Raw genomic sequence first — 16,653 nt, 5'->3', positions numbered from 1 at the left:
CATTCAGTTCTTTTTATTCCTTCAATGTTGTATGCCAAAAATCATTACTGACAATGACCTATTACAATATTCTTAGTGACGTATCATTCTTAGGTTCTCCAGTTTAGTTTGGTTTAGAAGCAAAGCATTGAAATCTCAGCTTGGAAAATGATTCCTTACTGAGTCATTAATTTTCTTGTGATTGATTGGTTACTACTCTGGCAGTTATGCCCTGGAATAATGCATCACAGTAAATTTAATGGGTGGATAAGAGGTATTCCTTTTGTAAAGGCCAAAAGAGCAATTCTTTTTGTACTTAACTGTGATTTAAGTGTTTGTTTATTAGCAGTTGTTTGATGAGTCAATGGGTGAACAATTGAACCCATGAACATTTTAAGATTAAATATTATTGTAATAATCCAAACTAGAAGTGACAGCTGATAGCAAGAAGCTGGTGAGAACTTTTTGGATATATTCTGAAGACAGATCTATTCTAACAAAATTTATTCAAGGTTTAGATGTGAGAGAAGGATAAGCATCAGCTCTCACTGCATAGATTTTAAGAGTTACCTCTTAATGAAATGGGGGATATTGAAAGAAAAAAATGATAAGATACAAGTAAAATTTTCTATGACCATTTTTTCAGTGCCATATTTGTGTTTCTGAGCTTAATTTAGCTGTTGAAAGCTATCAAAATATAAATAGTAGTACATATTACTTTCAGTAGTTAAAAACCTATGCAGTCATTCCCAAAAAAAAAGATGGTGTCTTTTCCCTGTTTCCTAGTCCAACGCCTAAAATTCAAACACTTGACAATGTTAACTAACTCTTCTATCAAGAAATGTTAATTATCTGACTTATGTTATTAGATGTACTTTAAGGACAGGTTTTGTAGTTAAAAGCTGTTAAAATAGAATATTAAACACATTGTATTTTAAATCAATAACAATCACAAGTATTTTTAGGACAGGTTTAATATCAAACACTTGGCTTCATTGGATATAAAAATAGACTTCTTAAACTCAAAAACGTCAAAACCAAGATTTTGCTTTAAATAATTGTATCAAATAGTTTTCTGACATGGTCAGAATAGTTCACATTATCTCAAATGCAACTGCAATTTGCAATCCTTGATTTATATTAATTCAGATTAACATACAACGTTACATGTTTTCTACCTTGGCTAATCCAGAGAGGCACACTTTTCTCTTAGTATAGTTTTGATACTTTTTTCCCAGTTTGTTTCAGTAGAATAAATAAGATATGAAAAGACATAAAAACTAACACCATTTCAATAAGAGATTACTTACTCAGTTGTTAAGTTATTTTGAAAAAATCCAAAACCTATGTAAATTATTAGTATCTATTCTATAAGATGGCGTACGTAATGAAAGTACCCCTTATTCAGTTCCACGCAAGTACAAGATTCTGAGGGTTGGGTTCTCAGAGTCCAATGGAGGAGACAAATATATACATATTAACTTTATTACATGTTTGTGGTAAATATTGGGATATAAGTAAATGTTAAAGGATTATAAGCAAAGAGGATATTCCTATAGCTATAGATATTGTCTTTGCATTGATAACATTCTTCTTAGGAGAGCAGATTTTGTGCACTTGGATAATTTTGCTTCTCTTTCCCTTGACAGTGTTTTCCTCCTAAGCTTCGGATTCTATGTCTCCTACCTCTCCAAGTCTACTGGTTTATGCAGATGATGTTCCTGTCACCACGGCTGGATGATGGCAGCTGTAACCCATTGACCTTTCTAAGCAAACATGCTAGAATGCTTGAAGAACCACAACTGCCACTTTCAGGACAGCAGCACACTCTGGATAGCTAAAGCTTTGACTTCTTTTCTAAGTAAGGATCGCTTCATGGAAACCACATGTATAGGTAAAAGATGTGCCGTAGCGCAGCCTAATGGCTGTTCCAGTTATAAAGATCAGCCATGGGGCTGACAACAGTCATTTATGTTTTGCACTTGGATATCAAACATAGTGTATATTTAGCATTCCAAATTATGTGGTTGAGATCAGTTGATTTTTTTTTTTTTTTTGGCTTTGTTCTTATAAAAGGGTTTATAAACCCTGTAGATAAATAATTAAGAATTCCCATTTTGGAGACCTAAAGATTCTGGTCACCAGTTCCTGTGTGGCGAGTGTATGTGTTTGGGAGGGCATTCCCTACATCAACAAGCAATTTTCTGACACCAGCTGGATATCTTACAAGTTGACTCAATTCTGACACTATCTACCTGGGGATAGCATCAGATTCCACAGGTTAAAGGCTCCGTGTCACAAGACTGCCATTTACTTTAGAAGAAAATGGTGAGCCCAGGTTGTTACCTATTCTTCTGATGATCAGCTACAAATCAGAGGTTCTCTTTACCCCTTCTTGGGTTGCGTATTAAGGGATCATCCTACAAGTCCCACCCTCCCACTTCAGAAGCCAGTTATAAATCCAGGTTTTCACCTATGCGTTTCACCTTATGCCCACCTTGATTTTAATTAATTTGTTAGAGTGGCTCAGAAAACTCAGGGAAACATTTTCTCTAGTAATTGTTCATTTATTATAAAAGAATATTACTCAGGAATAGCCAAATAGAAGAGATAAATAGGACAAAGTATAGGAAAAGAACTTGGAACTTCCTTTGTGCCCTGAGTATGCCTCTCCCTGACTCTTTACATGTTCACCAACCCAGGAGTGCTCTTAATCCCATCCTTTTGGGGTTTTATGGAGGCTTCATTACTTAGGCACAGTTTATTAAGTCATTGGACATGAGTGACTGATTCATCAGCCAGCCCCTTTCTTCTTCCCTCTGGTCAAGGGGTGGGACTGAAAGTTCAAGCCCTCTATTCCTCTATTCCATTGGTTCCCCTGGTAACCAGCAGTATCCTTAGGTGCTTTCCAAAAGTCAACTCATTAACACAAACCCCATTGTAGTGGAAGGGGGCTTATTATAAATAGCAAGACCCTCATTTCAGTTTGTTTGCTCTGAAGTGATTTCATGAACTGAAGACAAAAGACCAAATGTTATAGCAAAGGTACTTGCTTTCTGCTCAGGAAATTCCAGGGATTTGAAACTGTGGACCAGGAACCAAAGGCCAAATATATATTTTTTATTATAAATCACAATATCACAGGAACTAACTGTAGAGAGGTCTTATCATTCAGTATAGTCTATTGTATGGCCAATACAACTGAGTTCACAATAGAAATATAACTGAGTCACTGGTGTATCCAATTTGAGAGATTCTCCTCTACTTTTCTGTCCTTCTCGTGCTGCCTCATACTTTCTGTAGAAAGTAATTGGTATATAGGGTTTTCCTCCATCCACCTTCCCCCCCCAGGAAATAGTAAAGTTCTGCTTATTTTTTGAGAGGTTGTTACTGAACCAAATTTGGGCCCACTTGCCTGCCTCACAGCAAAGCCTGATACCAGGCTTGAGGTGAAGGAAAGTACATCATTTATTTGCAGGGCCCCAAGCAAATGCTTAAAAGACCCAACTCTCTGATGGCTTTCAGGGAAGAATTTTTTAAAGGCAGCATTTGGAATGAGAGTCCCAGAGTCGCAGCTCATGTACTTTCCTGATTGGTTGGTGGTGAGCTAACAGTGATCTTTCAGAGATCTTAACCATCAGCCTCTGGTTCCAACCAGTCTGGGGTCTCTGGGCTTGTGGTCAACATGTAGGCACCATCTTCCTCCTGCTAAGGGGGGGTCTTAGTCTCTGAAGAACAGCTTGAAGATGTGCATCAAATTATTATGTGTATCCATTGAGGAGGAAATAGGGACTGTTTTATCACTGAACTATTGTTTAAGCTATCACTGCTTTTCTTGCTTAACTCCTTTTCCTTTGTTTCTTTATTCCCTCACTTCCCTAATTAGTAACTATTTCTCCTCTTTGGAGCTCTGGGAGGACTAGGAGATAAAGCTTTTTTCTACAGACAAGAAACAGAGGACATGGTAAGGCTTTTGTACCCAGGAGGTCCCCAAAGAGTCCTGCTTCAAAGTCAGGAATTAAAATTTTAAATCACATCGAAGGAATTAGAAATGTTACATATTCCTTTATTATAACTAAGCTTCCTTGAAGTTTTGCCTGCTTCTTCGAAAACAGAACTTAAATAATTATAGGTAAGTAAAATATATTGTATAGTGACCTAATCAATGATAACAAAAACATTCTAACTTGTTGACAAACTAAAAACAGCAGCTTAGAATAAACTGAAATGTCAAAACAATTAAAATTTTTGTAAATGTTATATCATTCCAGCGTAAAATAGCATGTAATTGCAGCTATCAGTTTGCACTCAATAGTAAATACAGTAATTGAAATTCTAGAATTTATTTAAAAAGAAGCTTTAACTCTATATAAGGGCAGATTTTAATTCTTTTTTTGTATTAGGTTTTGATTCCCAAGTCTTTAAGACACTAGTACTTAGGGTTGAACTATAGATAATGAAAGACAATTTAAAAACATCAAGAGAGAAAAACTAGTTCAGTGTTAATTTAAATACCAAAGCAATTGACCAATAGTAAATAGTGAAAACTTTCCTATAAATCAAGTCCTGGTGGCTCAGTGGTTTAAGAATCTGGCATTGTCACTGCTATGGTGCTTTACGGCAGCTGCCCAGCAGCCCACAGCTTCAGTGTGTCAACTCTAGCAAAAACCCTGTGGCTGTAGTGTTATCAGTTCCAGCAGCTCTTTTACCTGGCAAGAAACCAAGTGAGCACTTGGAGAGTTGGAGAACACAGGTTTATTACACCTGCAGACTCAGAGGAGATGGCTCTCTTGAGTCTGAGGGGAAACCCTAAGAAGGGTTTCACAAGGCTTTAATGGGCTAGCTCTTTTGGGTCTGTGCTTGGCTGGTCGGACCAGAGTGAGAACAGGCAGGGTTGTAGTTGCAGAAGCAGCTTTATAGAAGCAGATGTGGGGGAGGGGTAGTTAGGGGCAGTTGACTGGACTTTGCTTAGTCATCATGGTTGGGGTCTCTCCTTTCTACCTTTTTATATGGACATTTTCTCCTACAGCGCAGGTTTGAGTCCCTAGCCCAGGAACTTTTGCATGCCATGGGTGTGGCCAAAAAAATGTATTTATTGAAAATCCTTAAATCATAACATGTATGTTATTCATTTTTTTGGAATGTTTGTTTCTACCAACGTTACTACTAATGAATTACATTTTTTTACATTGTTTTCTCTCTTAAAACCAGAAGTAATTACAAAGGGAATTTCAGAGGAAATGCCAAAAAAAATTTGAAAAATTTTTTTGAATTCCACAGACATTTTTAAAAGTTAGGCTCAACGGACAACCTAATGCTCAGCAAGACTCTAGATCAGCTTTTTATAGATCTCTGCAGTGCTTTATATACATTATTATATCTCTTCAACATTATTATTATTTTGGAAATTCTGGAAAATTTGGCATCCTTAAATACCAAACTCCATTTCCTTAATCTAGTGTGACTACTGATTTCTGTTTGGGTACCCTTCCATATATTACAACCTGGTAACTCCGGAAATAAACTTGGGCAAAATGGAGCTTACCTTCCTTATTTCCTTTTTAACAGGGTCATTGATCACTGTCCTGTACTGATGTTTTCCAGAGTCTGAAAACCATTGTTTCATATATTCTGTCCAGTTTTTTGTTTATTATGGCAGGAGGATAAAATCTGGGCCCTGTTATTCCACCATGGCTGGAAATTAAACTTACTTCAGAGTGTTTAAGACTTTTTTTTTGAAACCACATTACTTGAGAATGCATAAACTTTCCAGCTTTACCACTAAACTATTCACCACTAAATATAGTTTTAGAATGAACAGTTTCACACACATTTGTGTCACTTTCTTGGTCTCTAAAGATGTCTGAGTTTGTAGCTGATTTCTACTGTCACTTTTCCAGTCAGCTTTCTCATCTTAGAGTTTTTTTTACTTTACAGCACTAGAGTTGCTACCACTGTCCAAAGGAAAAAGAAAAAAAAATAATATAGAGGATAATCTAAACCCAAAGAGAAAAAGACACTTTTCCCAAGGAAGCCAAAAAAACTGTAGATACCTGTTACCTAGATGTATTTAATTTATAAAACAAAACTCTTAGCTGTTCTAAGATATTTACATTCAAGATTCTTGAAGTTTTCCCATGAACAATAGGTAGATGAGTTGATTTACATTTACCCTATGGCTTTTTTACATTTTGTGGCTTTCCTAGAACAAAGAAATAATCTAAAGGTAAATTTAACAGTTTTAAAGGCACACATAATTATAACATTTAAATGGCATTTTTCCCAGTCTGTATTCATCAAGGGTCCAAAAGCATCTTATAATTCTGTGTGTCACCTTTTTTTCATAAATGTGGCATAGCAGAGAAATATTTGTGGAGTTCCCACTGTGGTACAAGGGGAATCTGTGGTGTCTTGGGAGTGCCGTGAGTGCAGGTTTGAAACCTGACCCAGCAGAGTGGGCTAAGGATCCAGTGTTGCCACACCTATGGCTTAGGTCCCCACTGTGGCTCAGATCTGATCTGTGGCCCAGGAACTCCATATACCACCTGGGTAGCCAAAAAAGAAGGGGAAAAAAATTAGGTCTTTGCCCCAGTTCCTAGCACAAAACTAAAACCTCTGGAATTTCCTTAGTGTTAAGGCAGGCTCTTAGATAGCTTCAGGATGAGGCTTCAGAAAGGCCAGTCCATGATTAGAAGCTTAGAACTTTTGTTACATGAAAACCAGGTTCACTTCTTGGTGAGTCAAAAGATATAACCAAGCCAAAGAATGGGAGAAGAATTTATTATAGCAAGTAAGGAGAACAAGGGGCTCTTTTCCGAAGCATTGTCTCCCAACAGCAAAAGGGGAAGTTTTAAGCTAAGAGTACATTTATGAAGGGGCTTAAAGCAGTAGAGAAGTCAGAATAGTATTGGGACAAAGGTTGACCAAGTTCAAGCTTAGTTGGTTGAAGTCATGAGCATCAGAAAAGGTTGACCTCAGGAGTTTCTGCTTTGGCTCGTTGGGTTATGAATCTGACTGCAGTGGGACAGGTCACTGCGGAGGCGGGGGTTCAGTCCTCAGCCTGGTGCAGTGGGTTAAAGGATCTGGCATTGGCAGAGCTGATCCCTGGCCTGGGAACTTCCATATGACGTGGGTGCAGCCATAAAAAATTTTTTAAAAAAGGAAAAGGTCAACATCATTTCTTAGGGTTCATTAGCTTGAGGTTTCAGCATGTAGTTACCATCCTCCACCTGGCCAGAAGCCTTTGTTCCTGCAGAAGTCAAAGATGCATACCCCTTGAGGAGAAACTAAGACCCTACTTTATCACTGAACTATTGTTTCTTGACTGGTTTTCTTTTGTTGCTGCATTCCCTCACTTAGCTAAGAAAAGTAATTACTGGAGTTCCTGTTGTGGCGCAGCAGAATCCAACTAGTATCGATGAGGATGCGGATTTGATCCTTGGCCTCCATCAGTGGGTTAAGGATCTGAAGTTGCCATGAGCGCTGGTGTAGCTCAAGTTCCCCGTTGCTGTGGCTGTGGTGTAGCCTGGCTGTGGCTCTGATTTGACCCTTAGCCTTAGAATTTCCATGTGCTGAGGGTGTGGCAATTAAAAAGCAAAGAATAAATAAATAAATAAGATCATTAATTACTGAGACATGTTCAAAGGCAAGCATTGCAGCCACATTTAGATCACAAAATGGCTTAGGCCAAAAATGGTCTTTCTTATATGAAAAAAACCATACCTGGTTCTCTTTCTCCAGGGAACTCCTACCCTATCTGCTTACACTTTCAGCTCTACCCTCCAACCTCCAGGAAGGGGAGAGGGGCTAGTGATTGAATTAATTACGAATTATTAATAATTTAATCAATCATGGCCATGTAATGAAACCTCTTTAAACACCCCTAATCAATGGAATTTGTAGAGTTTTTCAGTTGGCAAACTCATTGAGATGCTAGGAGTAGAAGGTGTGAAATCTTCACACCATTACTGTAACTGGGCTAGGGCCCTGTGGGCCTCCTGGGCACACAAGCTTCTTTTGTGTCCTCCATTTCTTCTTTTTAAGGAATAAGCTTCAGTCTCCATTGACCTTCCCTGAGTTCCAAAGGGCAGGTTCAAACAGTTGCTAATCTGGGAAGGGAGGGGATGCAGAGACCAGGGAGGAGCAGTCCAGGAGACAAGACGGTAGTGCAGCCTTGGGTTAGGGTTCTGGTTCCTCCTCAAGAAGTATACATAACAGTATCTTTGAGCCTTTCTGCAGAACTAAAACCCTCAAAAAATGAAGCATTCTTCATTCCCAAAAGAAGGAGCATCACCAGAACCAGTCCCGGGGCCACTAACCAGCTTTGAGAAACAGTGCAAGCTTGCCTCTACCCTCATCCTTATCTGTAGCCCTATTTTCCACTCCCCAAACTATAAAACCACCTCCTAATCTCTTCCAAAAGGAGGATAGTCTTTAGGGAATTAGCCTGCTGTGACCCTTCTTTGCCTGGCACCTCCACCCTAAACTCTTGTCTTCATGTTTCTATTTGGCAGCAGTGGACAGAGGCCGAATTTTGTCAACACTTTGACTGTTTCTGAGTTATTTCTTACATAATAAGACAGAATATAAGTAAATGCTTTCCTGAGTTCTGTGAGTTGTTCTGGTGATGTACCAAAACCGATGGAGAGGGTTGAGGGAACCCTTGAATATTTAGTCTGCTGAGCAGAAATTTAAATAGCTTTGGCACCCCATTTGTGGCCAGTGTCTCAATTGAGTGCAGTTTTAGGGAACTTAGACACTTGTGGATCTTACTGTTAACTCGGAGGTTTGTTTGGAACCCTTATTGGAAACCTAGTTGATACAAGAATTAGTTGATAAGAATAAACCACAAATATCTACTTTTACCATGACAGTTGTTATGAGCTGAATGGTGTTCCCCCAAAATTCATATGTTGAAATCCTAATCCCCAGTACCTCAGAGTGTAGTCATAGTTGGAAATAAGGTTTTTAAAGAGGTGATTGAGTTAAAATGACAATTAGGGTGGGTCCTAATCCAATATGACTGGTGTCCTGGAGTGGGACTGAAAGTATAAGTAGATAGGATAGGGGGTCCACAGAGAAAGAGGAGCAAGTATGGCTTTCTGATATAAAAGAAGCCATTTTTTGGCCTAAGAAGTTCCTCTTATAGAAGAGAAAATCTAGACGCATAAACTGAAACCAGGTGGTGTGCACACATGGAGAAAAGACCATGTGAAGAGGCAATAAGAGCGCAGCTGTCTGCAACTCAAGGAGAGGCCTCAAAGGAAATGAATACTGCTGACACCTTGATCTTGGACATCCAGCCTCCAGAACTTTGAGAAAACAAATTTCTATTGTTCAAGCCACCCAAGCTATGGTATTTTGTTATGGCAGCCCCAGCAAGCTAACAAAACAATTAATTACTTCTTCATTTCTACTGGTCTTATATACTTATTTTAGCCCTGAGTCTTTAGCCTGGAAATTTTAGGCGCACATTAACTAATAACCCTGTCTCACTCTGTCCAAAGCCAAGGATCTGAATCATGATTTTAAAACTCAGCACATTAAAAAAGAAATGAGTAGTTCCCATTGTGGCTTAGCAGTTAACAAACCCGACTAGCACCCATGAGGATGAGGGTTCGGTCCTTGGCCTTGCTCAGTGGATTAAGGATCTGGCATTGCTGTGAGCTATGGCGTAGCCCTGTGGCTTCAGCTCCGATTGGACCCTAGCCTGGGAACCTCCATATGTCACAGGTACAGCCCTAAAAAGACAAAAGACAAAAAAAAAAAATGTTTAATTTTTTTAAAAAGAAATAAAACAATACAAAGACACAACAACCAAAAAGAAAGACCAGAGTTCCCACTGTGGTGCAGTGAGTTAAGGATATAGCATTGTCTCTGTGATGGCACTAGTTCAATTCCTGCCACAGCATAGTGGGTTAAGGATCTGGTGTTGCCAGAGCTGAGGCGAAGGTTTTAGCTACAGCTGATTCTTGGCCCTGAAACTCCCCTTTGCCATTGGTGTGATACAAAAAAATACAGAAGGACTACCACCAACAACTCAGCACAAAAGTTATACATCAGAATTAATAGTATAAAATATCAAATGGAGGAAAATTGACAGCACAAAGCAAAAATGCAATGGGTGGAAAGCATAAAAGACAAGAGAACTGAAAGACACAGAAAACCCAGCAGAGAGTAATGAGTTCCAAAAAGAGGAAGAATAAAAGATGGGGTAGCATTTTGTATAAGAAAAAAACATTTTATAGAAAGAAAAATAAAATTCCCTGAAGAGAAAAACATTCACCTGCAGGATAAAAGATCTTACTCAGGCAGGATTGATGAAGGAAAGCATTGTGGAAAATATGATCATAGACTAAAATTTTTAAATAAGATTTGTTATTTACTAAGAATTGCAGAAAAGAGGGGAGTTCCCACCAGCTATAGCAAAGCAACCATAACTAATTTCTCAGCACATCAAAATTATCATGGTTTCTTTTATTATAGCAGTACAAGGAAAGACAATTCCAAGAACTGCATTATAAGTCAACAGAGGGAAAAGGACCTCAGTGATAATTAATGAAAAAGGAAATAGCAGTGATGAATTACCAAACAAAATGTCAACCCAAAAGGTGTGCCAATATCATACAATTATAAGGGGTCATAGAATCTATTCATTAATATTTTAAGGACCTATCACTTTGTTGAGATTTCAACTTTTACATATTCTGATATTTAATACTATTTTGTTATAAACATAATCTAGTTAAATTTCTGAGTTCTAAGGATAAAGAAAAACCTAATTATCTTCCTTGGAAAAAGAATAAATCATGCAAGAAAAAGAATCAGACCACCTTGTACTTAAAATATTAGAATCTAGAAGAAAATTTAGTATCATTTATATTGAGAAATAGGACTATGATCCAATAACTCTAATATAACCAAGATATCATTTAATCACCAATTTCAAAGAAAAATTCTTTGGAAATATATGAATATTGATATAGAATATATGACTCAGCACAACTGAAGAAATATTAAAGGACTAATCAAACCACAAACGAAAGAAAATACAGACCTCAATACATGGGAAGATGAACTAAATGAGTGATGAGCTCTAACACATCTGTTACCTAGTGAGAAAACTAAACAGAAATGCGGAGTGGCTGAGTATGCATATTATGAATACTGTCAGTTCTGAAGTACAATTGGCATACTCAAGGAAACCCTGTTAGTAGACTCTTAACTAAAGGCAATTGAAATATATCAGTAAATCCTAGGAGTTTGGGGGTGGGGACAGGGACCAGATCTTTTCCCCACTGAGCCATAGGAGTACTCCTACAAAAACTTTTTTAAAATAAAAGTAATCAGTAAAAAGAAAAAAAAAATGCACACACATTTAAACAGAACAGTGAAGAGATATTGAAAATTAAAAAATGGGGAAAAGAGATAAGCAACTGCATACAAAAAAAAAATGGAGGAGAGGCAACATTGACATTAGATAAAATTAAAGTTAAAAGTATTAAACAAAATAAAGCATATGTGATAATAAAAGACACAGTTTACAAGGAATATAGCAATTGTAAGCCAGTTTTTAAGGTATTATCTCTTAGCTTCAAATTTACCCCTCTATATTTGCCTTTGTGATGCTGGAACTAGAACCCTGGACATTGCATTTCTGATTTGTCAGCTTGCACTCTTAAGCTCTAGCAATAGCAGGAAATAAAAGGTGATCATAAGACAGAAGGAAGAGGAAAGAAACTCTTCTTACCATTTATTTCTTGTTCCTATTGCCATCACCCCAATAAAGCTTCACTATGTCAGTAGTATTTCCTTAAAACAGCAGCAGCTGACTATAGTTTCAGTTTTTCAAATACCATGCTGATTGTGCCCTCTCACGGAAACCTGTACCAATGGTGCTCTAGCTTCTCTTAGGGCTGGTTCCCAACCCTCTGAGCCCCTCATCTAAACTCAGAAATGCTGTAGCAGCCAAGCAGTACACTCTTTTTTGGTCCCCCAGATCTAGATATGGTAGTTGCTTCCTGCAGTTTCTAGCTCTTTGATATTCATGAGTTCTTTTTATGCCTCTTGGTACTTTAATATCCAATTAACTTTTTTTAATATTAAGTCATCTCAAATAACCATGAGATTCTGAGAAGATGGTGGTAGAGATGGTAGCATATATTTGAGATCTTTGAATTCCCACATAAAAAGACATTGCAACACAACGACAAAGTCAAAAACAAACAAAATTTGCAAACAAAGGGTTCTCCTCACAAGCCCCAGAATATAAGCAGGTGGAACAAGCCATCAGTAGTCACAAGACCTGTGTCTTAGTGTCTATGCTGGGGAAATCAGTGTGAAGCAGTGGGGCAACAGATGGACCTGAGAACAGAAAAATCCCACATAAACTAAAAGTTGTTCACCGGAAAGCATGGCAATTCAATTTGAGAAGAGCAGCTAAACTTAGAAGAGGTTTAGCATATTTCAGTAATCAAAGGTAGGTCTTAGAGTTGTCTGATCCCTATAAAACAGAAAAAGGAGCCCATAAGAAATTAGAAAAGCTTTCTGAACCAAATCTTCTAAGAAGTCATGCAAATCAAATCCATGTATAAGTGAGCATTGGAAAACCATTGAAGTCAAATGCCATACAAGTCACTGTAACAAAGGATGACAACAAAAAACAGAATTAACCCTGCAAGCAATGGAAACACACTAGAGAGACATGCTCAACATGTATGCAGATTGAAACATACATTTCAAAATGATCTAGGAAGTTCCATCTTGGTGCAGTGGTTAACGAATCCGACTAGGAATCATGAGGTTGCGGATTTGATCCCTGGCCTTGCTGAGTGGGTTAAGGATCCAGTGTTGCCATGAGCTATGGTGTAGGTCACAGATGCGGCTTGGATCCCGGATTGCTGTGGCTCTGGCATAGGCCAGCAGCAACAATTCCGATTAGACCCCTAGCCTAGAAACCTCCATATGCCATTGGAGCAGCCCTAGAAAAGGCAAAAAGACCAAAAAAAAGATCTAGGATACTTAATGTTGTTTAGTAAAAAGATAAGAGAGATGATAACAAAAATGAGAATTAGAGAAACTTAGAAATTAGCTGATATAATAAGCAATGAGATCCTGCTGTATAGCACTGGAAACTATGTCTAGTTACTGATGATGGAGCATGATAATGTGAGGAAAACAGAATGTATACATGTATGTGTAACTGGGTCACCATACTGTACAGTAGAAAATTGACAGAACACTGTAAACCAGCTATAATGGAAAAAAATAAAAATCATTATATAAAAAAATTAAAATAAATAAATTAGCTGACATAGCTCAAAAAAGAAATAAAAATATTCCTGAGCCGAAGAATAAACTAGAAGAAAAAACACATCCCATCCCATCACACACACACACACACAAACCAAACACAACAAAAAATTCCTTACAAGAAATGGTAGATTAAAGGGAGTGAGTTTTTAAAACAAAATGAATAAATAAAAAGGTTTTGAGAGAAAATGACAAATATTAAATGTATAAAAAGATTCAACATTCAGGAGTCCGTAAAAAAAAAAAATCTAGGGAATAGAATAAATGTTAAAAATTTGCTGAAAAATATTATTGTGAAATATACATTAAAAGGGCATACTGTTAACCTGACAATATCAACCCAGAACAAATAAGACCAAGAAATATTCTACTAAAATTACTAGACTTGAAAACAAACAAACAAAAAAAACTTTGGGAATCTAGGGAAAAGAGTGCATATTTTATAAGGGCATCAAAAGTATATTTTCATCATACTTTTTAATAGCAATGCTTTATGCCAGAGGAATGGAGTAAGATGTTTAAGATACTTAAATGGAGTAAAGTATAAGTTAGATAAAGCAAATGAGCAATTATGATATATTATAAATTTATCATTACTTGTGACTTTGAGAATGAGGATTCTCATTGTGGAAAGAAAGATATAAAATAAAAAAAGACTGAGTAAAAATCCTGTGTTCCTGAATTACAAAAATCCTAGGAAACAAATCACCAACCAGTAGCAAATAGCAACCTTATCCTTCAGACTATTCTTTTGACATATAATTTTCTTGTAAAGGGAACAATGGCTTCTTCAAGATATGACTGATTCCAGGTCCACAGCAGAAAATATATTACAATATCTTGAAATACTATATAACAGAGAAATAGTCAAATATAAAAGTCATGTCACAAGGATTCACAAGTCAAATTGGGGCTCTAATTGGCCATAGCTTGTATAAAAAATACAATATATTGAAACCAATCAAATATGTTTAAACTTGTGAGTTTATAATAATGTTAAATAATATTTTTAAAAAGATTTTATCGGTTACCATGGTAGGCCTCCAAAGACATACAGTTCTTAAGATTTTTACTATATGTAGAAAAAGGGTCTTAGCAGATATGATTAAGTTAGGATAGTGAGATGGGGAGTTTATCTTCAATTATCCAGATGGGTCTTAAACACAAGTATTCGTGTGAGGGAGACAGCAGGAAATTTGCAGACTGAAAATAACATTGTCAAAGAGAGAAGACGGAGGGAGCGCCATGAAAGAAGGATTGCGTTTTTGTCTCTGGAGACTTTGAAGTGAGTGTAGCCCTGCAGAAACCTTGATTTCATATTTTTTTAAAATGTTTTTGTTTCTGCTTTTTTTTTTTTTTTTTTTTTTGCTTTTTAGGGCTGCACTCATGGCATGTGAAAGTTCCAGGGCTAGGGGTCAAATCAGAGCTGCAGCTGCTGGCCTGCACCACAGCCACAGCAAGGCTGGTTCCAAGCTGTGTCTGTGACCTACGCTGCAGTTCATGGTAACACCAGATCCTTAACCCACTGAGCAAGGCCAGGAATCAAACTTGCATCCTCATAGATAATAGGTTCATCGTTCATCCACTGAGCCACAACAGGGAACTCCTGAAACCTTGATTTTGGCACCATAAGATTCATTTCAGACTTCTGGCCTCCAGCAGAATAAATAAATATTGTTTTAAAGCATCAAGTTTCTGGTAATTTGTTACAGCCGCCATAGGAAACTAATATATCACAAATCGTTGTCTTATAAAAGAAAAAAAACATGCATTCATAATGACTTTCCTAAATGAATCATACCACTTGGTGAAAATAGTAAATGGCTTGCATGTTCTTATAAAGTTATTCCAGCTAATAAAAACTTTAGGATATCACTATTTTGCAAACACCAGTGAATTAATGAAGCTAGGCATTGAGCACAAATGGCTGCAAACATTGAAACTGAATGAAAACAAGTTATAAGTGCCTTCAGCTGGAAATTATAGACTTATCAAAGGAATGAAAAGGTAGTTTTATCAAGTTTCTGTTTCCTGAAGAGTTTACAAGAAACAGAAAAAGAACATGTTTAATTACACCATGAATACATAGTTAGCAAAATTCAGACTGTTTAAGAAATTGGGCAAGACAAACAGCTCAGTTCTGCAATAAATAGTAAAGAAAAAAAGGGGATGAAGGGAACACCTGTTTATAAAAAGAGACATATGACAATTCAAGTTAACAAAAATGGGTAAGACTAAACTACAAAGTCTATGGGTGACCACTTGAGTGACTGAAAACCATAAAAATTGGAAGGAAATGAGTATTATAAAAGTCACAGTACTAAAGCCCAGAGAGGCTTCTAGGATAGCTAGCCAAAAGTTCTGTTTCTTGGCCAGGAAGGTGGTTCCAAAAGTATTGTTTTAAAATGTTTGGGCTGCTGTAACAAAATATCACAACTGGGTAGCTTATAAATGTCAGACACTTATTCCTCACTGTATTGGAACATGGAAGTCCATGATGACACCACTGGCATTGTTGGGGTGAGGGCCTTCTTCCACGTCACAGATTCTTGTATTCTCAGTAGGCAGAAAGGGCTAGGTCACACTCTGTTACCTCTTTTATAAAGCACTAATCCCATTTGTGAGGCTTCTATCCTCAGGACTTAAGCACCTTCCAAAGCTCCCACCTCCTAATACCATTACCTTTGGGGGTTAGGATTTCAACATATGAGTTTTAGGGGGAAGGGAACCAAAAATTCAGACCATAGCGTATATTTAATATTATAGTAATTCACTAAGCAACATTTTCTTTTGTGTGTTTTTCTATAACTTTTATTTTACAATAAAAAACAATAGAAATAAATAACAAGTACTAGACTAGTATACCATAAATAACTAAAAAACTGGACCAAATATAGGATATTAGTGTTTTCAGACTTTGGAAAACAGGAAGCACAAGCCTATGATCCTAAAAAGAAGAGAAACCACTTAAGCGAGTCCTACAATCCTTCCACTTTTCTAACTGGAGGCACTTTGCAGAATGAAAAGAAGGAAGGGAGAGCATGGACAGATCTGGGATATATCTGCATTCAGACCAACCAGAGTGGAGAAACATTAATGAAACATCAAGACATTCAGTAGAGACCACAAAAGGGTGATACCATAAGGCTAAATTTTGTCCATATTAAGACTGTTCTAGCATCTCGTGAACAGAAAAAAACCTTAAATGGATGAAATTGTTGTGTCACAAAAAGTCAACATTCTTTAGAGGAAAACTAAAAATCCAGACTCAACAACATGAAAATCATCATATTCAGAATTGAATCAAAAATTACTATACATGCAGGAAAAAGTGACTGATAACTAGGAATGCAATTAGTTCAT

General features: G+C 37.1%; 1 protein-coding gene across 7 annotated transcripts in view; it reads left to right on the top strand.

The window, feature by feature from the left end:
- SLC9A9 (solute carrier family 9 member A9) overlaps positions 1 to 16,653 on the top strand; it is a 685,137-nt gene that overhangs the window by 3,624 nt on the left and 664,860 nt on the right. For 4 of the 7 annotated variants that reach the window (XM_084989945.1, XM_084989943.1, XM_084989946.1 and 1 more), the window contains exon 2: positions 1,629 to 1,840. Coding sequence is in view for 4 of the 7 variants with exons in the window: in XM_084989943.1 (XP_084846069.1) it covers positions 1,756 to 1,840 (85 nt within the window). In the remaining 3 variants the exon portion in view is untranslated. Of the gene's footprint in view, positions 1 to 1,628; positions 1,874 to 16,653 lie in introns of all 7 variants that reach the window. The other 3 variants (XM_084989947.1, XM_084989941.1, XM_084989942.1) reach the window with 1 other exon arrangement.

This window comes from Sus scrofa, chromosome 13 (assembly GCF_054392235.1).
Source record: "Sus scrofa isolate SSC_HxYL_T2T_F1_AM1 chromosome 13, Sscrofa_HxYL_maternal_Yorkshire_Landrace_v2.0, whole genome shotgun sequence".
In the NCBI taxonomy this organism is placed as follows: domain Eukaryota; kingdom Metazoa; phylum Chordata; class Mammalia; order Artiodactyla; family Suidae; genus Sus; species Sus scrofa.
This window is presented reverse-complemented; position numbering and strand designations above follow the sequence as displayed.